The sequence below is a fragment of the Borostomias antarcticus genome, assembly GCF_949987555.1.
Source record: "Borostomias antarcticus genome assembly, chromosome: 3".
Classification (NCBI taxonomy): domain Eukaryota; kingdom Metazoa; phylum Chordata; class Actinopteri; order Stomiiformes; family Stomiidae; genus Borostomias; species Borostomias antarcticus.
The window spans coordinates 36,400,708-36,423,913 of NC_140236.1; the positions used below are offsets into that span (position 1 = coordinate 36,400,708).

The 23,206-nt window shown below is 49.3% G+C and overlaps 1 protein-coding gene across 1 annotated transcript; it reads left to right on the forward strand.

Moving 5' to 3' along the window:
- Positions 1-4,139: 4,139 nt before the first annotated feature.
- On the forward strand, positions 4,140-22,793 carry plpp2b (phospholipid phosphatase 2b). Its single transcript, XM_084436426.1, has 6 exons — positions 4,140-4,571; positions 17,654-17,805; positions 18,308-18,570; positions 18,671-18,728; positions 20,356-20,532; positions 20,955-22,793. The coding sequence occupies exons 1-6, from the start codon at positions 4,511-4,513 to the stop codon at positions 21,105-21,107; spliced, it is 864 nt and encodes a 287-aa protein (XP_084292552.1). The 5' UTR covers positions 4,140-4,510; the 3' UTR covers positions 21,108-22,793.
- Positions 22,794-23,206: the final 413 nt, after the last annotated feature.

A 23,206-nucleotide genomic window follows, 5' to 3' on the forward strand; every position in this document is an offset into this window, starting at 1 on the left:
GCGCAGTGTGGAACTACAGCCTCCACTGTCATCGCCTGGGGGGCCAACATGCAGGTAGCCCTCCCCACCTCCCTCCCCCGGGCGGCAGATCATACACATTCTCTCATTTCCAGCATTCTCCTGAGTGAACAGCCCTGTTCGTTTGTTTACTTTATGGTGAGCATGAGCACATCCAGTTACAGGAAGTGAAAGGTCACTGTTGTTGTTGTTGTGTGTTGCAGGGGGTGCTGGTGTTTCCATGACACCAGTTGAGCGGTTTATCTGGAATGGTCGTAGGAGAGGACGTAAGTCAACAAGAGCATTGACTGTCATCCTCATTTTTTAAATGGAATATTCTACACTGTGTGTGCGTGCGTGCATACTTTGTGTGTGTGTGTGTGTGTGCCTGTGTAGGTGCCTGTGTGTGTGTGTGTGTGTGTGTGTGTGCCTGTGTAGGTGCCTGTGTGTGTGTGTGTGTGTGTGTGTGTGTGTGTGTGCGCAACTTTCCTTTCCTCTGAAATCCATGAGAGACAGTTCCAAAGGGCCCAGAATGCCCTGCTGCACAGCAAATGTCCCCATATCTCCTCAGCTCTGCTCTCAGGCCAGCGTGTTCCCCTGCTGGATTAGGGGCAGGCTGGCAGTCTGGGTGGCTGATTGAAGTGTCTGTTGTCTCCACACAGGATACAGGCTGAACCCTGGCTCCATGTCCCTGAACCTGCACACTCTGTCTGCCTGGATCCCTGAGACTCAACACATCAGAGGCCTGTGCACAGGAGGGTGGGGGGGGGGGGGGGGGGGTAGGTAGTCTAGTGCGTACATAGGGAGGGGGGGGGGGGGGTAGGTAGTCTAGTGCGTACATAGGGAGGGGAGGGGGGGGGTAGGTAGTCTAGTGCGTACGTAGGGAGGGGGGGGGGGGGTAGGTAGTCTAGTGCGTACGTAGGGAGGGGGGGGGGGGGGTAGGTAGTCTAGTGCGTACATAGGGAGGGGGGGGGGGGGGGTAGGTAGTCTAGTGCGTACGTAGGGAGGGGGGGGGGGTAGGTAGTCTAGTGCGTACATAGGGAGGGGGGGGGTAGGTAGTCTAGGGCGTACATAGGGAGGGGGGGGGGTAGGTAGTCTAGTGCGTACATAGGGAGGGGGGGGGGGGGGGTAGGTAGTCTAGTGCGTACATAGGGAGGGGGGGGGGGGGTAGGTAGTCTAGTGCGTACGTAGGGAGGGGGGGGGGGGTAGGTAGTCTAGTGCGTACATAGGGAGGGGGGGGGGGGGGTAGGTAGTCTAGGGCGTACATAGGGAGGGGGGGGGGGGGGGGTAGGTAGTCTAGTGCGTACATAGGGAGGGGGGGGGGGGGTAGGTAGTCTAGTGCGTACATAGGGAGGGGGGGGGGGGGGTAGGTAGTCTAGTGCGTACATAGGGAGGGGGGGGGGGGGGGTAGGTAGTCTAGTGCGTACGTAGGGAGGGGGGGGGGGGGGTAGGTAGTCTAGTGCGTACGTAGGGAGGGGGGGGGGGGGTAGGTAGTCTAGTGCGTACGTAGGGAGGGGGGGGGGGGGGGGTAGGTAGTCTAGTGCGTACATAGGGAGGGGGGGGGGGGGTAGGTAGTCTAGTGCGTACGTAGGGAGGGGGGGGGGGTAGGTAGTCTAGTGCGTACATAGGGGGGGGGGGGGGGTAGGTAGTCTAGTGCGTACGTAGGGAGGGGGGGGGGGGGTAGGTAGTCTAGTGCGTACGTAGGGAGGGGGGGGGGGGTAGGTAGTCTAGTGCGTACGTAGGGAGGGGGGGGGGGGTAGGTAGTCTAGTGCGTACATAGGGGGGGGGGGGGGTAGGTAGTCTAGTGCGTACATAGGGGGGGGGGGGGGTAGGTAGTCTAGTGCGTACATAGGGAGGGGGGGGGGTAGGTAGTCTAGGGCGTACGTAGGGAGGGGGGGGGGGGTAGGTAGTCTAGTGCGTACATAGGGGGGGGGGGGGGGTAGGTAGTCTAGTGCGTACATAGGGGGGGGGGGGGGGTAGGTAGTCTAGTGCGTACATAGGGAGGGGGGGGGGGTAGGTAGTCTAGGGCGTACATAGGGAGGGGGGGGGGGGGTAGGTAGTCTAGTGCGTACATAGGGAGGGGGGGGGGGTAGGTAGTCTAGTGCGTACATAGGGAGGGGGGGGTAGGTAGTCTAGTGCGTACATAGGGAGGGGGGGGGGGTAGGTAGTCTAGTGCGTACGTAGGGAGGGGGGGGGGGGGGTAGGTAGTCTAGTGCGTACGTAGGGAGGGGGGGGGGGGGTAGGTAGTCTAGTGCGTACGTAGGGAGGGGGGGGGGGGTAGGTAGTCTAGTGCGTACGTAGGGAGGGGGGGGGGTAGGTAGTCTAGTGCGTACGTAGGGAGGGGGGGGGGGGTAGGTAGTCTAGTGCGTACATAGGGAGGGAGGGGGGGGGGGTAGGTAGTCTAGTGCGTACGTAGGGAGGGGGGGGGGGGGGTAGGTAGTCTAGTGCGTACATAGGGAGGGGGGGGGTAGGTAGTCTAGTGCGTACATCGTCCAACATGGCGTGCCAACCTAGAGTACAACTCCTAAAGAACTTAATACATCTGGGAAAGGTGTGACGTACACTCTTAGAACATGTGTTTAGTTAAGGACAATATAACACAATATGTGTTTAGTTAAGGACAATATAACACAATATGTGTTTAGTTAAGGACATAACACAACATGTGTGGCGGCTGTAGCTAAGGAGGTAGAGCGCTTAGGGTAGGCGGTTCCTCCTGACGCATGTCAAAGTGTCGTTGGGCAAGACATTGAAACCCAAATTGCTCCCAATGAGCAGGCTAGCACCTTGCATGGCAGCTGCCACCATTGGTGTGTGTGAATGTGTGTGTGAATGGGTGAATGAGAGGCCTTCATTGTAAAGCGCTTTGGATAAAAGCGCTATATAAGTGCAGTCCATTTACCATCTACCATGTGTTGTTTTTAACCCATCTGCTCTGTGCGTTTTGCTGTTAACACCCACTAGAGGGCAGAGGCCTATTAGATATTAGTAGACATTAGGGTTGTTTCCATACCAAGTAAGAAAACATAAAAAGACATGCACATTCCACTGTACCTATTAGGCCTGGCTGGGTTCTGGATCACAAAAGCTTGTGGATATAGAATATAGGCTAGAGTTCCACAAACCAGGTCATTGAGTTCCTCACATCTGGTGTGCGGACCTCTATATTCCTCCTGGTTTCCATACCAGGTGAGATATCTTAGTCGCTGAGAATAATATATATGTATCATATTAAAACCATTGCAAATGCCACCATGTCCTGTCTGATGCGTTTTTCAGTTTAACTGGCCCAAGGTACAGTATGTTTGTTTATGTAGTTTAACTGTAACCATTAATAACATGCTTTCACATTCCCAGGCCGCTCCAGAGAAGTCATGTGTGTGTAGATTGTGTGTTTGTGACAGAGGGTGTGCGTGTGTACCGGACCAGCGGACTGCCACCCACGTCCCCGTAGCACTGCTGGTGTAAAGTCATGCTAATTCTACAATCCCTGCAGGACCTGTAAAAGTCTCTTTTTGCGTCAGAGTGGAAGTTTTGTCCCTTTCTCTGGGTTGTAATGTCCCCGCTGTGAGCCCAGAGCCCAGCGAGGGTCCAGGGACTGTACGGCCCTTTGATTCATGTCCATAACTAATGGTACATTTAGAGCCAGTTCCATTTTACTGCCTAGCGTCAAGCAGCCAAACCTGGTTCTGCCTGAGTCAGCATCCCTGGGGCCTTTTTCTCACTTCTTGTGTTGTTCAGGCTGGAGAGGAGTTGTGTTGTTAAATAACCTCTAGGCTACATGTGAGTGAGGGTCAAGAACAGCTTGACGCGGCATTAAAGCTCTGTTAAAAGTCTGTGTTGATTAAGCAAAGTCTGCTCACTGTTATTTCATGGAGGTATAGGCTACTGTATTTTGATTATACCACATTCACAAGACTCCCAGAGCAGGAGGCGCCTCCCCGCTAGTCCTACTGTAGGTGCTGTATTCCAAAGCAAGCATTCATGCATTTCTTCAGAGCAGAAAAAAAAAGTTTGACAAGGGCGCTGATCCAGCGCATAGAGGCGCGCATTGCACCGTCTGCTTTAATTTCGTCGCAGCACTGTCAGATCAATTTCATACTCATAAAAACTGGCACAGAATTATTTCGACGTCAGGCTGGATAGTAAAGTCTGTGAGGAAGGAGGGGTCAGTGTGGTGCGTGGAGGGGAGCGAGTCTTATTGGATTCTCGGACGCCTCCAGCACTGTGAAATCGAGGGATTATTTGCAGCCTGGTGCCAAATGTGCCCAAATTGGTTCCGTGCGCACAGCGGCGCAAGACAATAGCCATCTGGCTAGAAACTGAGTGAGGAAGAAAAATACGGATCGTAGAAAATTATAGATGTTGTCAACAGTCGTGGACAGGTAGGGAAGCGGAGCCGGAAGAACGAGCAGTACAGGTCGCAAATACGAGTTTATTTAAGGGGTCAATGGACTTCTATTGATTTAAGTTTGTTATCGACTGCTTAAATTCATCTGTAAACGCAAAGACAATGAAGGACTTGAAGAAAAAGAGGCTTTACGTCCTGGTAGACGTGCTTTGCGTGGTCGTAGGTGAGTACAGTAACAGTACAGTACAGAGTTTCACAACAGTGTTTTATATAACCACACACAGGTAGGCTAGGCTATCGTATAGTCAGCATGGCTTTCTCTATTTAAAAAAAAGTTAGATTCACAGGTGTTCATAAATTCAATACTAGTCTAGTTCAAATGTCAATAAAAATGCAATTTGGCATTATCTTCACTTCTTTGGTGAAGGAATAAGGCGATTTGTAGTTTTATCCCAGCTGCCATATGGCGGAGAATTCACTAGCCTCATCTTTTCTCTTTCACTTGATATTGTCGTTTACATTGTAGCCTGACTTTTATCTGGATATTCCAGAGCTGATGGTACAGACTGGACTGCTAAACTGCTATAAAATCATGGAGTAACTCCACTTACACTTCATATTTAGTACACTAAGAAGAGTGTCCTCAGAAACTCTGCATACTAATGTATTGAGGATGTGTCGAGCTGAGATGTGTGATATTAAATATCGCCATGGGGAACAGAAAGGGTAAATCTCATTCTCATACCCTTCAAGGTACCTTCCCTGCTGTACTAACCGAGTTTGCAGGATATGACTGAGTTTCAGGAAGCAGAATGTTTGTTTATGGAAATTTGATATACATGTGTGTGCCCCCTTATTTTCCTCAATATTTGGTCTGCACAAAATCCCTCCAAGAATGTCCCTCTTTCCACAGTCAAGACATTTTCGAGGATATTGCTTACACATGTGCTTGACAGACCAGACTTTTCTCTTGTTTCTCCAATTAGGGGTTATTTCAACTAGTGCAGTGCCCGTTTGGGATCTCATAAGGATCTTTTGCAGCTTTCTAGAACCGCTGATCCAAACAGTCGACACTGCACTTCCTTGGTTCCTGAGCAATACACCTGCCGAATATCAACTTCAAACAGTCTCTCGAGATAAGGGAGAGGCGGGATCGGCAGTAATACTTTTTTGTTTGATCCCATTTACTCAAAAATTAAAAGATAGAGATCCCATATTTTATCACACACAACTTGTACATGTCCTTCTGTAATCGTCTGTATATACAGTAGGCATATATAGGAGAACAAATCGAGTTTAACATAAATCAGAGATTAAGTGCAAAGTTACTTTTCTATCTTCCTAGCGGAACGAAATAGCACAGGAGTGGGTCGGAGGTAACGGTAAACTAATGGTGCTCATATCTCTTTTTATCTCTCTGTTTTTCAGGCTTGTAATTCTATGAGTTTCAAGACTATTAGACATAATTTCATGTTTTTATCCATTCAAAAAATGCTATAGACTCAAAATCCATGAAAATGAACCGTGCGTAAACATCACAATGTTGCACTACGCAAAGGTTTTGCAATATACACAACTGCAAAACAAGATTAATCAGACTGAAATGTATTATATGGCCGACCTGAAAGTTTTCACACTTGGCACCAATCTGCGTGCACGCGCTACACAGTGACTTAAAGCTCAGTGAGATACATTTTTTATAGTTCAATATTCACCTTTACTTGCTATTAGTTTATGAATTGGCCTTAGCAAGGTCCCAAAAATTTTTTGTTTTTGTGACCTCAGACTGCATGAGACCCTGTGAATTTATTATTTTAGAATTTCTGTGTACTGGCGGGAAATCTTGTGGTGGAAGCGGAAGTGATGCTTTTTGTTTGTCACAATATCAGGAAGACATCAAACACTTCACCTGCGGCTCATTGGTAGAGCAGGTCGTCCAATGATCGTAGGGTCAGCGGTTCGAATCCCGCCTCCTCCTGTCCATATGTCGAAGTGTCCTTGGGCAAGACACTGAACCCCAAATTGCTCCCAATGAGCAGGCTAGCACCTTGCATGACAGCTGCCACCATTGATGGGTGAATGAGAGGCCATTAAGGCGCTTTGGATAACAGCGCTCTATAAGTGCAGTCCATTTACCATTTATCTACATGCACATAAAAGAAAGACCAGTATTTACCTGCATTGAAGGTGAAGGCTCATTCACTTCCATGTATTTCCAAACGCGAAAACTATGGCAGTGAAAAACAATCGGAGTTTGGTAATGATGAGTTTGTAATCCCAATAGTGTATTCAGCGTGTTATTTTGACCACACACACACACACGCACACACACACACACACATACACACACACACACACACACACATACATACATAGAGTGGTGTGATGAATCTCTAATCTATCGTGGCACGTAGGCTACCTGCACAGGACTGAATGCAAGTATTAGATTAAATTAGATTACATTAAAAATGTTTGAATATGTTCTGTTATTTTGTAGGCTGTCAGTTACAGTTAGAAACTTCCACATTTCAAATGAGGCAATTATTTAATTCAGGCACAAACTAACACACCACCACCTGGACATCATAAGCCAATCCTCCTCATCTTCAATGACAGCCCCCCTGTGAGGCATGGCATGGCTCTACTGGTGTGGGTGGGTGAAAGGTGGGTGATGGCAGCCTCTACATATTCCAGAGGGAAGAAAAAAAACAGTAATCACCCGGGGGCCAGATAAGTGAGCTGTAAAAATTCTTCCCTGACCCCTCTCAACAAGGCGATCGAGCAAGCTCCTGGAGTATGTTTGTCTACCAGCTAAGAACATTTATAAAGCAATACATTACATTAAATTACATTTTCAGAGTAAGAGAGGCTAAAAACATCATAGGAGAGACATGGCAAACACTGATGTGTGTCTGTGTGTGCGTGAATGTGCCTCGGCCCAGATAGAGGCAGGGGTTGGGGTAGGGAGGGGGTAGGAAAAGGATACGGACCCGGGTTAGGGTGACCTGAACACCTCCATGCTTTCATGACCGGATCCCCTATATGGGCCGAGGGTGAGAACATGGGCTTGGTGGAAGCAGAGTCCTATTGAACTGTAAGCCTCTGTATTAAGTGTCCTAAAACCATCACATGTAGACCGTCCCACTGCACCCCACCCTGAACAAGAGACACAAGGCAAACCCACTGCCTTTTGTTCTCAGAAAAAACAAGAACAAGTATGTCCAGTTCAGTTCCCTTCCTCACAGGAGTGACTTCACGTGTGCTGCACTGTCCTGGAATTGTACTAGGGTGACATGTATGAAGTGAAATCAATAAGGCACAAAACGTTTTATTCTTCAAATAGAGCAGATGCATTTTTCATTGTGTCAATATTTGTGTTTTCACGTCATCCCTTCATGTTGTGCAAGCGTCTGGGACACATGTGCCATGTGCTGTTGATAAAATCACGAAGGAATACAGCAATATAGCTTATAATGGCTTGACCTGCCCAGCCCAGCCCAGCCCAGCCCAGCCCAGCCCAGCCCAGCCCAGCCCAGCCCAGCCCAGCCCAGCCCAGCCTAGCCCAGCCCAGCCCAGCCCAGCCCAGCCCAGCCTAGCCCAGCCCAGCCCAGCCCAGCCCAGCCCAGCCCAGCCCAGCCCAGCCCAGCCCCGGCCAAACGATCAAGCGTCGATGTTCTCTAAAAGGCAGGCGTGGGATTAGCTGCCATGACAAAGAGACGTTTGACGTCAGTTCAAAGTCACACGCAGGCCCATAAAGCCACCCGCCTCACAGTCAAGGTCAAGGTCAAGGTAAACTTTATTTATAAAGCACGTTTAAAATCAACCGAAGTTGCACCAAAGTGCTGTACAATATATAAAATAAACTAAAACAAAAAACAGAATAAAGTGCACATAATCACAGAACAATAAAAGGACAGGACACAAAACAGGACAGGGGATGTAGGCTATCAGGCCTCAAAAGCCAGTGAGACTCCCCCACTCAGTTGGCTCAGTGACATCCCCCATGATGCTCAGCTCTGTCTCAGTGACATCCCCCATGATGCTCAGCTCTGGCTCAGTGACATCCCCCATGATGCTCAGCTCTGGCTCAGTGACATCCCCCATGATGCTCAGCTCTGGCTCAGTGACATCCTCCTGATGCTCTCTAGCTCCTAGGTTTCCTCTGACGGTTGAAACTGCAGATCAAATAGGCCAGTATCCTGTTTTGGGCTAGAATGTGACATTCAGCGTAAGGTTTACAGTTCTACCCAATTTATTCTCTCCGACTCCCCCGCTCGTCCTCTCCGCCTCTCTCCTTCTCTTCCTCTCGTGTTTTTCCCTCTCCCTCACTTCTCTCTCCCCCTCTCCCTCCCTTTCTCCATGCCTCTCTCCTCTTCTGTCTGTGTAAACCTACACTCAGTCCAAATAGAGGGTGGGCGTTGGCTCGGAGCACAGAGGAAAAGGCAGGTCTGGGTTTAGATGTGTGGAGGTACTAGCAGACAGGCCAGAGTTTGGGCTAACCTTCCCCTGGGTTTAGATGTGTGGAGGTACTAGCAGACAGGCCAGAGTTTGGGCTATCCTTCCCCTGGGTTTAGATGTGTGGAGGTACTAGCAGACAGGCCCAGAGTTTGGGCTATCCTTCCCCTGGGTTTAGATGTGTGGAGGTACTAGCAGACAGGCCAGAGTTTGGGCTAGCCTTCCCCTGGGTTTAGATGTGTGGAGGTACTAGCAGACAGGCCCAGAGTTTGGGCTAGCCTTCCCCTGGGTTTAGATGTGTGGAGGTACTAGCAGACAGGCCAGAGTTTCAGCTGCTTTATGCGTGTTAGGAAATAACGTGTTAGTGTGCTGCTGCGCCGTATGAGTGAAGTGTATTCTGAGCTGGGATATGATTCGATTACCCCACAGTTGATGTAGAGGTTATACACACACACACACACACACACACATATACTGTACACACGCACACACACAAACACACACACACACACACACATATACTGTATACACACGCACACATTCACACACACGCATACACACACTTATTGTACGCACACACACACACACACACACGCATACACACACATACTGTACACACACACACACACACACGCACGCCTGTGACACGAGCATACACACACACACACACATACACACACACACGCACGCCTGTGACACGAGCATACACACACACACACACACACATACACACACACACGCACGCCTGTGACACGAGCATACACACACACACACACACACACACACACACACGCGCACGCACGCCTGTGACACGAGCATACACACACACACACACATACACACGCACGCACGCCTGTGACACGAGCATACACACACACACACATACACACGCACGCACGCCTGTGACACGAGCATACACACACACACACACACACACGCACGCCTGTGACACGAGCATACACACACACACACACACACACACATACACACACACACACATACACACACACGCACGCACGCCTGTGACACGAGCATACACACACACACACAGACTTTTTTCTGTGTAGCGACTGCTCCTCCCTTGTGGTGTACTAGATCACATGCATGGAGTCAGATGACTAAAGATATGAGCTGGATTATGACTCCCCTGCCACACTCAACATTATCGCTGAACACCCACGCTAAACTACCCATGAGCGCCTTGGCAATGTGTCAAACATCTTGCTTACCGATAGATTTATTTATTCATCATCTATTTCTCCTTTAGAGTCCAACTTGAACTGGCAGCAGGGCGAGTATCCCTGACCTTGCCCAGGGCGGGACTGGCTTATCAGTGAGGAGCTGTGAGTTTAATAGCTGTGTGAGTGAAACACGTTGTAGCATTAGTGCATTATGTTCTTTTGACTGCTCTGGCATGCCCCTAAATCCCCCTAATTCTCTTGACCTGACTGCCCCCAGTCTGGGAAGGTCGGGGTGGCCTGTAAAAGCAACTCCAGGTCTCCATGGAGTCCAGGTTCCCATGCCGTGGGTTTGGGAAGAGGCAGTAACACGGGTTCTCAAAGTGGCCTGAGGCCCAGAAGAAAACAATGATAACACTGGCGGGAATAGTCTTCCCCAGGAGAGCGCTGCTCCGTCATGGAAAAGGAGAGACGATGGGAAGCCATGAATCAGGACGCAGGCGAGATGACAGAGCTGTAGAGCCCAGCGTCACCGACACGAGGGGCAGTGCCAACCCTACGGGCACGTCGGCCATGTTGAAACTAGGATCTGATTCGAAAGGATTACCTCAGTATCGACAATGCTTCTGTTCTTTTTCATGCGTTGTGTTGTTGACATTCTACCATGGTTCCTTGTGTGTGGTCCAGACATGTGAGGTCCCCACTGTCACCAGCAGACCTCCCGGAGTCCGATAGATACCCCCGTGTCTGCTGTGGATGTCGTAGCATGTCGTCTCTCCTATGATGCTTTTTAGCCTCTCTTACTCTGAAATGTAATTTAATGTAATGTATTGCTTTATAAATGTTCTTAGCCGGTAGACAAACATACTCCAGGAGCTTGATCGCCTTGTTGAGAGGGGTCAGGGAAGAATTTTTACAGCTCACTTATCTGGCCCCCGGGTGATTACTGTTTTTTTGCTTTCCTCTGGAATATGTAGAGAGTGGGTCGTCTGCCCACCTCCCTTGTTCTCTGTAAAGCGCATTGTGTTGCCTCTGGGTATGAAATGCGCTATATAAATAAAGCTTTGATTGATTTATTTGATTAAAATTATCAGTACCCCCCCCACCCCCCCCCCCCCCCTGCCCCCCCGGCCCCCACCAACCAGATTTATCTACCCTACTTCTGCCCCGCCTGGTGCTCAGAATGCGTGAACGATGAAGGGAGCAAAACAGGGGGATTAAAAAATGAAAGAAAGGATATCTGGCTGGATTTAGTGTGACTGGGGGAGTTGGGCGTTCCTCGTGTGAATTAGAATTCCAGACCCAAATGCAGAAGTTGTTGTACGCTCAGCAAATACCTTCCACATTAGTCAGGAGAGCAGGAGAACACACTGACTGGTGAGACCAGCTACTCTCCCCCACCCTGGAGAGACAGCTACTCTCCCCCACCGTGGAGAGACACGGGGAGAGACAACAAGAGAGAGAGAGGGCCGGAGGGAAAGGAAGAGAGACCGAACGAGAGGGCAGGGGGGGGGGGGGGGGGGCGAGAGAGAGAGAGAGGGAGGGGGGGGACGAGAGAGAGAGGAGGGGGGGGAACGAGAGAGAGAGGAGGGGGAGAACGAGAGAGAGAGGAGGGGGGGGAACGAGGGAGAGAGGGGGAAAGAAATGATCAGGGGAGTGAAGGGAAAAGAGGCAGAGATAGGGGAAGAGAGAGAGAGAGAGATATAAAGAGGGCACTGTGTGAACCTCAAAGCGGAGAGAAATGAGACATTGAGTTCCATTAAAGATGGGAACATTCTAGCATATGGCCGTGACCCTGAGGGGAACAGCCCATCGCCGCCATGCAGAGTGGAATCTCAGGCCACACGCCAACAACTTCCCCTGGAGGCCGTGCTGATGCCAAGTTAGCCTGGGACTACCGAGTCACTACAGGAAGTAGAAGTGAAAAGAAAGCTCTGTGTGACCTTAGATCAGGGTGGTTCTATGGTTTAGCACCCCCCGTTCCCCTCCCTCCTACACTACGAGAGAAAATACATATTTCATATTTTTTTTGACCAGTCAGGGGGCCCCCTGGTGGCCGAGCGGAACCCCACAGGAAGCATGTGATCTGCGTGTAGGTAGCCTCGGGCGTAGGGCGTCGTTGGTCCAGATCAGCGGTCTTTAATGAAGCAGGTTCTGGTCCAGCGCTGCTCGGACAGAGAGAAGGGATGAGCTTCAGCCTGGGTGACGTTGTGGTCCAGATCATTCCGTGTAATTGCACATCTGCCGGCTAAATAAAGCAGGGCTCCATTCAGAACTCTATATTTACTCAGGGTGAGAGTGTGGGAGGACTCTGGGATTCAAGGAATGAAAGAGAGAGAGAGGGAGAGGGAGAGAGAGAGGGAGAGAGAGTGAATGTGTGTGTGTGTGTGAGAGAGAGAGAGAGAGAGAGAGAGTGGGAGAGAGAGAAAGAGGGAGAGAGAGTGAATGTGTGTGTGTGTGTGTGTGTGTGTGAGAGAGATAGAGAGAGAGAGAAAGAGGGAGAGAGAGAGAGTGAATGTGTGTGTGTGTGTGTGAGAGAGAGAGAGAGAGAGAAAGAGGGAGAGAGAGAGTGAATGTGTGTGTGTGTGTGAGAGAGAGAGAGAGAGAGAGAGAGAGAGAAAGAGGGAGAGAGAGAGTGAATGTGTGTGTGTGTGTGTGTGTGTGAGAGAGAGAGAGAGAGAGAGAGAGAGAGAGAGAGAATGAATGACTGAATCAGGGTGTGAGACCAGAATAGAGGAAATGTGCTTGAATATGATCCTGAACTCCAGGTAGCTCAAGCTTTTGTGTGAATAAGCAGAATGAAAGGCTAAAGAGCTGAGCGCTCATCCACCCTTAGTAGGCCAGGAGCTGGATCTCAGAGTACATACCTGAGAACATCCACCCTTACTAGGCCAGGAGCTGGATCTCAGAGTACATACCTGAGAACATCCACCCTTACTAGGCCAGGAGCTGGATCTCAGAGTACATACCTGAGAACATCCACCCTTAGTAGGCCAGGGGCTGGATCTCAGAGAACATACGTGAGAACATCCAACCTTAGTAGGCCAGGTGCTGGATCTCAGAGTACATACATGAGAACATCCACCCTTAGTAGGCCAGGGGCTGGATCTCAGAGTACATACGTGAGAACATCCAACCTTAGTAGGCCAGGGGCTGGAGAGTACATACTTGAGAACATCCAACCTTAGTAGGCCAGGGGCTGGATCTCAGAGTACATACGTGAGAACATTCACCCTTAGTAGGCCAGGAGCTGGATCTCAGAGTACATACCTGAGAACATCCAACCTTAGTAGGCCAGGTGCTGGATCTCAGAGTACATATGTGAGAAGAGAGGAGAGATCCGCACACTGATATCTCCCGGTTCACTTTATTGAGAATATCACAACGTTTCGACCCTTAGGTCTTCATCAGGCAACTTCCTGAATAAGCAGAATGAACATACAGGGGGCAGAACACATGTACGGTAGGATATGTGTGTGTAAATGCAAGTATTGTAAGTCACTTTGTATAAAAGCGTCGGCTAAATTACTGTAATGACTGTTTCTGTTATTTACCTCTGCGTTTTCATGTTTCTCTCTGCGTCAAACCCCAGTCAGATGCTGATGGGAGGAACTGTGGTGGTTGAATGATTGTGTTCAGGTGAGCGGAAGGAGCATTAGACCTGAACGTGACTAAAGCCGTTCAAACAGACCTCCCTTATCTCAGCATGAAACCTTAGCCGGGATTCCCGTCACTTCAAAAGGACCATTAAGAGCTGGAGGTCGGCTTCCTGCCTGGCTGCGTTCCAAGTACAGTAGACCTCGTTTTCTTCCAGCCGAGAGTCAGGTGTCGCTAGTCACGGTCCTCGTGGACCAAGTACCTGCCTCTCAGGTCCTTAGCTTTTATGGGCTTCTATTCTGCCCGTTTAAAATGCATGGGTCCTTCTGTAACGAGGTCAGTTTGGAACACTGTCTATTTGAGCTGTGGGATTTTCTTGCGGTATCCTGGCAACCTATTCTGTCTGTCCTGGTGTATATTTATGCCTCTGAGAGCGTGTGTTTTGTTTGTGTCTGTCTGTGCGCATGTCTTTAAAAAAGGGATACTTTGCATGGAAGGGTGTGTCGAACAGCTGCACACACACACACACACACACACACACACACACACGTGCACGCGCTCTCACACACCCACACGGTGTGTCTTCACCCAACACACCAGTTTTTGGCAGCCTCATCAGAAAATCAATATTTTCATATAAACGTTTAGATTTATGTCTGACATGTAAAAGCGAAATGTGTTGTGAATATCTGCTGTGTTATGAATACAGACATGAACACACACAGCTTTACAAGCCAGCAGAGGGCTATTTGAGGCCAGGTGCTCCGGCTGGTCTAGACGTATCCCTGGCTCTGTCTGGTAAAGCACAGCACTTTGGCCTTTTTATTCAGCAAAGGAATACACAATATCAACTAATATTTGGTCAGTTGTTCTACTGTAGTAGGTGTTGTCCCCTCCTCTGTGTGCTGGAGGAGTTCTAGATTATTCCTTCCAGCTGAAGGTTCAGATAACCCAGGGCAAAGTGCAATAGGATGAAAAATACCTTCCACTCCCCGTGCCATAACCATGATTAATTTGATTATCCTCTCTCACGTGCCTCTTGTTGCAATCCCCAGGCATTTTTGCATGTGTGTGTGTTTTTTGTGTGTGTGTGTGTGTTGTTGGTATTATTGTTGTTGTTGTATGATGTTGTATTTTATGTCTTCTTTTTGTATAACACCTGGCTGGAAGATGTTCCTATCCAGAACAATAAAGTATTGAAATGACCTAGATGAGAATAGTGGATTATTGCTGGTCCTCTATGGAGGATTGTGGGAAACGTAGTCTACTGTACGCTTGACATTTACTGCAGTGTATTTCCGATGCAGAAAAACTACAACCTGTTTCAAGTGATTTTGTCAGCCCAAGTTTCAGACTCACATAGGCTAGCTGTACTGTAATCTAAGTTTCTGTAAGTTTTCTCATATTCACTACACAAGTGGCTCCAATACGATTCCCAATCAAAACCTTGGATTCTGTCAGTATTTCCTATCTGTTTTCAATCTATGGCAAAACTGTGAGCATTCCTGTCCAATGGGAAGCATGTTTTTGCTTGTGTACTAGTTTCTATCCTGTCCAATGGGAAGCGTGTTTTTGCTTTGTGTATCCAGTGAAAACAGAGCCCTTGTCATCCTGTTGCTTTTTCCACCCCCGACAGTAACGACTGCGTCCCAAGGGCATGTTTGTTTCCAGTAGAAACGTCCAGCCATCTTAACGTCGTAACAATATTATTTTGCCGAATGTGTTGCAAAGTAGGCCTATGTTGTGCAGCCTACATTTCAGTCAAGGTTAATGTTGAAAGTGTTGATAGAGTTACTGTCCTCGTAAAGGTTATAAAATCAGCCTTGTTATGTTACACTCTGCTCCAATGTTTTTTGAACAAGACAATGGCTGATTATAATCCAAGAAACACATGCTTTGTTTTCAGTGTCGTCGGGTCGTTCTCTAGGAGAGATAGAGACGGAGTCTCAACACGGCAGAAAGCCCAAACTCCTCACCGGCCTCTCAGGGATTCAGACCCAGATATGTGTCACACGGATAAGGAAGGGAAACCAGAGACCAACTGACAATTGTGTCTTCACACTCTGTTGTTGCTCTGACGCCCCCGGTCCCTGTCCCTGTCCCTGCCAGCTGGAAGCAGGATGCAGGAGACGCTGTCATCCAAAAGCCCCATCTCCCTCCCGCGGGCTCCGTGTCGGCCCATCTCTTAACAGGATGTCCCGTGGCCGGCTACGCGGCGGCGCCTGACAGGAAGCCCGCGTCCAAAAGCCTCTGACACAGACAACTCCCGCCGGCGTGTAGCCCCCCGTCACGCGGCGGGCCGGGGGGGGGGGGGGGGGGGGCGTGCTGGCATGGGCCCACGTGGGCCGAGGCAGCTGCTGATCCCGCCGTGGCGGAGCGGGGAGGTCCAGGAGGGGCGATGGTTGCGAGGAATGACGGTGTTGAGTTGTCGGGTTTGAGGTCATCAGTCAGCGCTCCAATTCAGGAAAACATTGACTGTAGTGAAGTGACACCCGCATTCGTGTTCTCATTTCCCCCGGTGTATTTGCGTGTATCTGCATGGCACATCACATCTACGCCCATGACTCTGTTGTCTGTGAAAGCCAACCGTTCAATCCAGTTCCCTACCATGTTGTAGTTCCTCTGTGTGGTTAGTCTTGTTTGAGACCTAGCAGCAAGATTAGACTGGCTGACTGTACCTTGAAGCATGGGCTATTGTTCACTCTCCCACAGAAAGCACAAAGCTTCTATTTACTTGCTATTTACACGGCCAATGGCAGGCTTTGTGCCTGTGGTGTCTGCGAGGGGGCGTGTTTACTGTGTGTAGACACCCAGATGGAACACAACAATGTCTGTCTCCATCTTATGTCAGCCAGGCAACAAAGGACTGTGTAGGCCAAAGATGGAATCCGATACGTGAGATACGGAGTTTGAACCAATTTCAGTATCCCATTCTTCTACAAATATCATCTTCCCTGAACATGTTGTTTACAGTAGTAACCCTTGAGCCTGACAGCCTCGCCTTGTTGTACCTCTGACTCCCACACATTTCCACTTGGTCTCTCTGTCTGTCAGTCTGTCCGGAAACCGCGTCAGAATCATGTAATTATCTGACAAACGAGAGCGAGCCTTCTTTAATTGAAATGTATACTTCGAAACGACATATTTTACAAGTGTATGTAATATATTTTTCACGAGTGTTTTTCTTTCATTTAGTATGCGGCGGGCGCGTGGCGTTTCCGTCCGGCCCCGAGGCCGTCCGCCCTGTGGAGCGGCGTAGCGTCAGGGTTCAGGGGAGGGAAATACCTACGCCTCAGGTCTCTCCTCTGTGTTCCCCTCCTGGCTCCTGGCTCCAGGACAGAAATACCGCACACACGTACTAAATGAGCTCTTTAAGGCGGACTGAAGGGGTTGGGTGGGCAGATGCAGCCCAGATCGCTCTCGGCTTCTGGTTCTTATCAGGAAGAATGCCGAACAGGAACTGAAGCGTATACAGTAACAAACATAATGTCTCCCTCATGGCCTGCTTGTGGCTATGCGTCACACATCAGACAGGTTGTGTGTGTGTGTGTGTGTGTGTGTGTGTGTGTGTGTGTGTGTGTGTGTGTGTCACGCACACTTGAAGTTTTTAGAATGTTTCCGAACACCTCAAGGGGGTTTTTCATCCCAGCTATATTCGGGACTGTTTGTGCACATAACCACATCACTCAGCTTCCATAAGAGAGCTGAGAGGAGTGTGTGTGTGTGTGTGCGCGTGTGTGCGTGTGTGTGCACACATGAATCTGTGTTTGTTTTTGAAATCCCTAGCTGTGCAAAGTTGCTCTGTCATCCCAGCGCTACGTCAGTACCTGTCTACGGGTCACAGGAACCAAAAAGCTGCAAACCTTAAAGAAACATGTCACATCCCGGATTAGAGGTGACGTAATGTCTGCTAGTCTGGAAGTGAAGTCTGTTATTTCAACGAAGGAGCGCTGTGAAGTACATTCGCTTGGACCGACAAACATTATTAGTCGTTTGCCAGAGTCCTCAATCATCTTGATGGTGGCTGCGGTGAAGACTGATCTTGTTGTTGTTGTTTGTTTGTTTGTTCCTGTAGCGGCGCTGCCCTTCCTCATCATGACCGTGGTGTTCCAGCCCTACCAGCGGGGGGTGTACTGTGACGACGAGAGCATCATGTACCCCCTGAAACCCGACACCATCACCCACGGCCTGCTGGCGGCCGTCACCATCTCCTGCACCGTCATCATCGTAAGGCCCGGCCACTCGTCCTATATGAGCTCTGCCCCAGGTCACACAGGTCACCCTCAGTATGCAGTACGAGATTAGTTTGACTTTTCCTCTAATGACGGAGTGACCACTATGAAAGTATTTTTATACTTGGTTTAAAAATAAGAGCACACGAGTGGTCAATTCAAGCTGGTTTAAAACAAAGACAATAGTTTATTCTATGTTACGATTCTGCAGATTCGGACTCCACTACAGGAAGTGAATCCGGGCTCGAGTGAGTCAGATGTGGACGAGGTCGATAGGTTATAACGTGAAAAAGGAAGTGACATAGTTTCAGGATGAAGAGGACAGGGAAGTGATGTCACACGGGAAGAATTTGTAGTTTTAACAGACTGATCTATGAGAACGAACTACAAAGTTAGAACAACAGTCAAGTAGGAAAACAGAAAAACTATTTTTGGAGTGAACACATGGTTGATGACTTGAGATTACATTAACACCACCCCCCCATCTTACCCCTCAGATCTCTTCGGGCGAGGCCTACCTGGTCTACACCAAGCGCCTCCACTCTAACTCCGACTTCAACCAATACGTGGCAGCGCTCTACAAGGTGTTGGGCACCTTCCTGTTCGGGGCGGCCGTCAGCCAATCGCTGACCGACCTCGCCAAGTTCACCATCGGGCGCCCGAGGCCCAACTTCATGGCCGTCTGCGCGCCCAAGGTCTGCAAGGGCTACATGCTGCAGATCAACTGCACGGGAAGGGCCCGCGACGTCACCGAGTCCAGGTGCTAACACACACGCGCCGACACGCGACCCGGCTGCTGTGTTTGTTGTGTGGAAATCCGCCATGTTTTAACCCACATGCGCTGTTGTTTTGTTTCGCAGGCTGTCCTTCTACTCGGGCCACTCCTCCTTTGGGATGTACTGCATGCTGTTCCTGGCGGTGAGTTGGGTTGGGCAGGACTAAGGAGATAGAAATCTCCACAGATATAATCTCAACTTCACGCGATCGACTCAGTTAAAGCTGCAGCGTGTGGAGTCATCTGATGTGATGCTTTGCCAGTTGAGTCAGGACGAACTGGCTGGATGAGAAGCAGCAGAAGAGGCTTGGCAGAGAAGGATTATGAGCATATATGGACAAAGCAGAAGTTGGGTTGGAGAATTTGGACCCGGAGGCTAATAGCGTGTTGGACTGAGCTGATAGTCCCAGAGATGATGGCATGTTCTGTGTTCTTTTCTCTCGGGTTATCCAGTTCACTGGGTCTGGGTCTTGTTGTTGTGAGTGTGTGTGTGTTGAAGATTAGGCGCCACTGTTCACAGCTCCGGTCTGTCAGGCCAATCAAAGCAGTTAGTCACCAGTTCCTCTGCTTTGTTTTGGATCAGTCTGGCGCTGAGAGATAACCCATCAAAACCCTGATCCATGTTGCCGTAGAGTTGTGCTAGTGTTAAAGTCGCACTGAAACGGACGTTTGAGATCATCTAACTTCGTTTGACGTATTTCCCGACACAAACAAGCTATGAGGGTGGGACATGTGTTTAGAGGAATTTGATTGGAACATTGACAAGTGGACGGGTTTTAAGAACTTTAGACAGATTCGATAGAAGGATAGCGTTGATTGACGGGTGGATGTCGTGAGATTATTGACCTAAAATCTAAGGTACCTGTTGTCGTCATTGCACGTGACCTACAGCTTTCCAGGAAGTAAGAAATTATATACTTTGATATAAGATTACAACAAAAGTAGAATTTTGTAATTCTTTTGGCATACTTCGTTGAATAGGTGAACACTATGACCAATTATGTGAACCAAAATGGGACAGAATGCTTTTTTCATTTCAGTGCGACTTTAAGAGTAGGAACAGAGGGTTCGTCTGTCGGGGGACCTTGTAGTGATGCCAAATTACCCCCCCTCCAACAGAAGCCCAGTAGCATTCTGGGTAGTGTGTCCCAGATTTATATTTTCTGGAAACAACTGTGGCAACTGTTTATGTTATTCTAAGCAAAGCAGTCTCAGCATTAAACTTGGGATTTTGTCACATTTAAAACACACTCCTTGAATCTCACTGCTGTTTTGTTAGTGTTGGTAAATAGCCAAAAGACATGTTTGATGTTTGTCCGTCTGTAATGTTCACTATTGACACATGCTAACCTATTTCTAATGGACAGCTGCCAGACTGTGAACTAGCCAGACACACTAGCACACACACTAACACACACACTAGCACACACACTAGCACACACACTAGCACACACACCATCTCACAACTACATCACCTTATTTGGTAGGATGGCCAAAACCACAAGATAATGGCAAATTATCTTTAATACAATGCTATACTTATATCTCTCCTTCTCTGTCTGTCTGTCTGTCTGTCTGTCTGTCTGTCTGTCTGTCTGTCTGTCTGTCCGCCCGTCCGTCTGTCTGTCTGTCTGTCTGTCTGTCTGTCTGTCTGTCTGTCTGTCTGTCCGCCCGTCTGTCTGTCTGTCTGTCTGTGTCCCTCTCCTCTCTCTCTCTCTCTCTCTCTCTCTCTCTCTCTCTCTCTCTCTCTCTCTCTCTCTCTCTCTGCAGCTGTATGTCCAGGCGAGGTTGGTGGCAAAGTGGGCCAGACTCCTCCGACCCACAATCCAGTTCTTCCTGGTGGCCTTCGCGGTGTACGTGGGCTACACCCGCGTGTCCGATTACAAGCACCACTGGAGCGACGTGTTGGTGGGGCTGCTCCAGGGCGCGCTCATCGCCAGCCTCAACGTGAGTCTCCCAGCTGGCCTCCTACTGCTGGACTAGCTTCCCTGTTTTGATTGAGCCTCACACAGCAACGGTGCCTCTCGGAGGTCTAGGAGCCATCGGGTTGACTCATGCTGGAAAGCAAACCTAAGGCTGGACTCTCAGACTGCTCTGTGGAAGTAAAGACCCTCCTGGGCTCAGAGTTTTATGACTTCTCGGCCCTGGTTGGGAGTGTCGGAGGGGCTGTGCAGCTCTCTCTCTCTGTGTGTGTTCCTTCTCAGATGTGTGTGTGGAGCAGCTGCATGGCGCTCCGCACCAGACACCCGCAGTCACACTTTCCAGCCCCAGCCCTTAGACACCCTCTCTCTCTCTCTCTCTCTCTCTCCCCCCGGGGGAGGGACCACAACACTCCCTCACCTCTCCCCTCCGCCCTCTCGCCCCTGCAGGTGCGCTTCGTCTCCGACTTCTTCAAGAAGCGGCCGCCGCTCCGCCGGCCCGCGACGCAGACGGTCGAGAGCGAGGAGCCGGAGCGCAAGCCCAGCCTGCAGATCGCAGACGCAGAGCACAACAACCATTACAGCTACCCGGGGCCTGTGTGAGAGAGGGGCCCCGCCCTGCCCCGCCCCGCCCCCGGGGGCCACACGGCTCTGCCACAACCACTCTCACTACACCTCCCCCAAACCACTGGACTGACTGAGGGTGCTGCGTGTAGCCAAGGCTGCGCCAGCCTCCTCTCAAAGACACGACTGCCTCTCCTCACGAGCGGGACGGGTATCTTTACTGGGACTTCATTGTTGATGTTCATTCGTTTTTAGTATATTTTTTATCACGTGTTGCTTTTATTTGTATTTGATTAATGAGACGCAAATATTCTGACATTCAGAGATGATAGCAACAAGAAAGAGAGAGTGAGAGAGAGAGAGAGAGAGAGAGAGAAGACGATAGTCAAAAGGAGAATTTAGTCGCATTTTAGTGCACCTTAGTCGGTCGGCGTGAGAAATGTGAGTAAATGTTTCACCGTGGTGAAATGGGCTGCAGCGGGTTCGTTATGTTGATGTGGAATGTGTAAGTTAGTTTTTTATTTGACGTTTTAAAAATGTTATACCACTAGATCACAAACAATCACTGCAAATGTTAGCATTCAAATATTTGGAATTTGGCCTTGTTTTCTAGAATTTCCTCCCGTTATTAAGACAGTAATTGAAAAGGGTAGTTTATGAAAGCCATTTTGAAAATGGTTTTTAATTTATTTTTCATAGTTGGAGTATTTTATTAACTTTGAACGGTCTGATATGGCAGTTATGTTCAGGTATTGTGTCTTCACAATCATCCCTGCTAGCCACTATGAGCCACGCATACTCTACCTGCTAATATCAAATGACATTTTTCATGTTGAAGGAAGAGTTATTGTGCATATGCATGTATGTTTTCATTATTTCTCATGTAAATACATTATGGGCACGCAACATGCCCCATGTCAAACCAGTGTGTTCTCAAACCAGTGCCTTTACAGTGCCACAAATGGATCCTGTCCAAGTTCAAAACACAAACCAGATGCCTTGAAATGGGATTTAAAGGGTGGTTCTAATGATGAAGCTTTCCATACAAGCTGTTTGTAGCTAGCGTGGTAATACCCCCCTATCCCCACTTCAAAGATTCTGTTTCTTTTCCTTTCCTGTGTGGACTTATGGAGCTAATTTGTGAATCAGGGCTCCTGTCCGGTACGTTGCGTCCAGCCCCCAGGGAGCTACGTGGCACCAGGCAGACTGACGACAGACCGGCCAGCCCGGGCAGACTGGGTTCACGGGCTCAGCTGGTAGTGATTGAGGGGCTCTCTCGACTGACCCCGGGCTGGGGAACGGCCGGGTCTGAAGAGGGGCCTCCTGCAAAGGCGTAGTCCCTCAGAACCCCAGCACACTTTTAAAGACTTATATTTCGGCTTTGAATTCAAGAAATGAGAAACACCTGGAGCAGCTTCAGTGAAGTGTTGTGTAAGTCTCACCTGTGTATCACCAAACCACGCCCCCCTTCCTTAGACAACATTTAACAAAGAGAAAAACAACGCTGGTGTGAAACTATGTCCTTTGATCACCTCCAGCTCGGTCATAAAGACGTTCAGCTGGACTTGTTCTGTGGTGTGCTCATATGTGACTGTACTATTCCCATAATGGGTTAGTGCCTTACGGAGCAGGTCCTGGTCGGCCATTCTCTGTATGTCGAACACATAACCCTATTCTGTTCACTGTACACTGATCTATCCATAGCTGTTTGTGTATGAGAACATTCTGAATAAAGACACAATATACATTATCATATCGTTTGTATGGTGGTTCTTGTATCTTACTGAGATAGTATGAAATGGAACTAATCAATAAAGCTGTGTATGAGTGAAGCTGTATGAGTGATATGCGGGCCTTGTGGGGACAGGGTATCAGGAGGCCTTGTGGGGACAGGGTATCAGGACGCCTTGTGAGGACAGGGTATCAGGACGCCTTGTGAGGACAGGGTATCAGGACGCCTTGTGGGGACAGTGTATCAGGAGGCCTTGTGGGGACAGGGTATCAGGACGCCTTGTGAGGACAGTGTATCAGGAGGCCTTGTGGGGACAGGGTATCAGGACGCCTTGTGGGGACAGTGTATCAGGAGGCCTTGTGGGGACAGTGTATCAGGACGCCTTGTGGGGACAGTGTATCAGGAC

What these genes read in the sequence shown, in the direction of transcription:
- plpp2b (XM_084436426.1), top strand. Translation starts at nt 4,511, where the DNA reads ATGAAGGACTTGAAGAAAAAGAGGCTTTACGTCCTGGTAGACGTGCTT. An exon ending in CGTGCTTTGCGTGGTCGTAG is followed by an intron (nt 4,572 to 17,653) that starts GTGAGTACAGTA and finishes TTGTTCCTGTAG; the next exon opens with CGGCGCTGCCCTTCCTCATC. An exon ending in CGCTCATCGCCAGCCTCAAC is followed by an intron (nt 20,533 to 20,954) that starts GTGAGTCTCCCA and finishes TCGCCCCTGCAG; the next exon opens with GTGCGCTTCGTCTCCGACTT.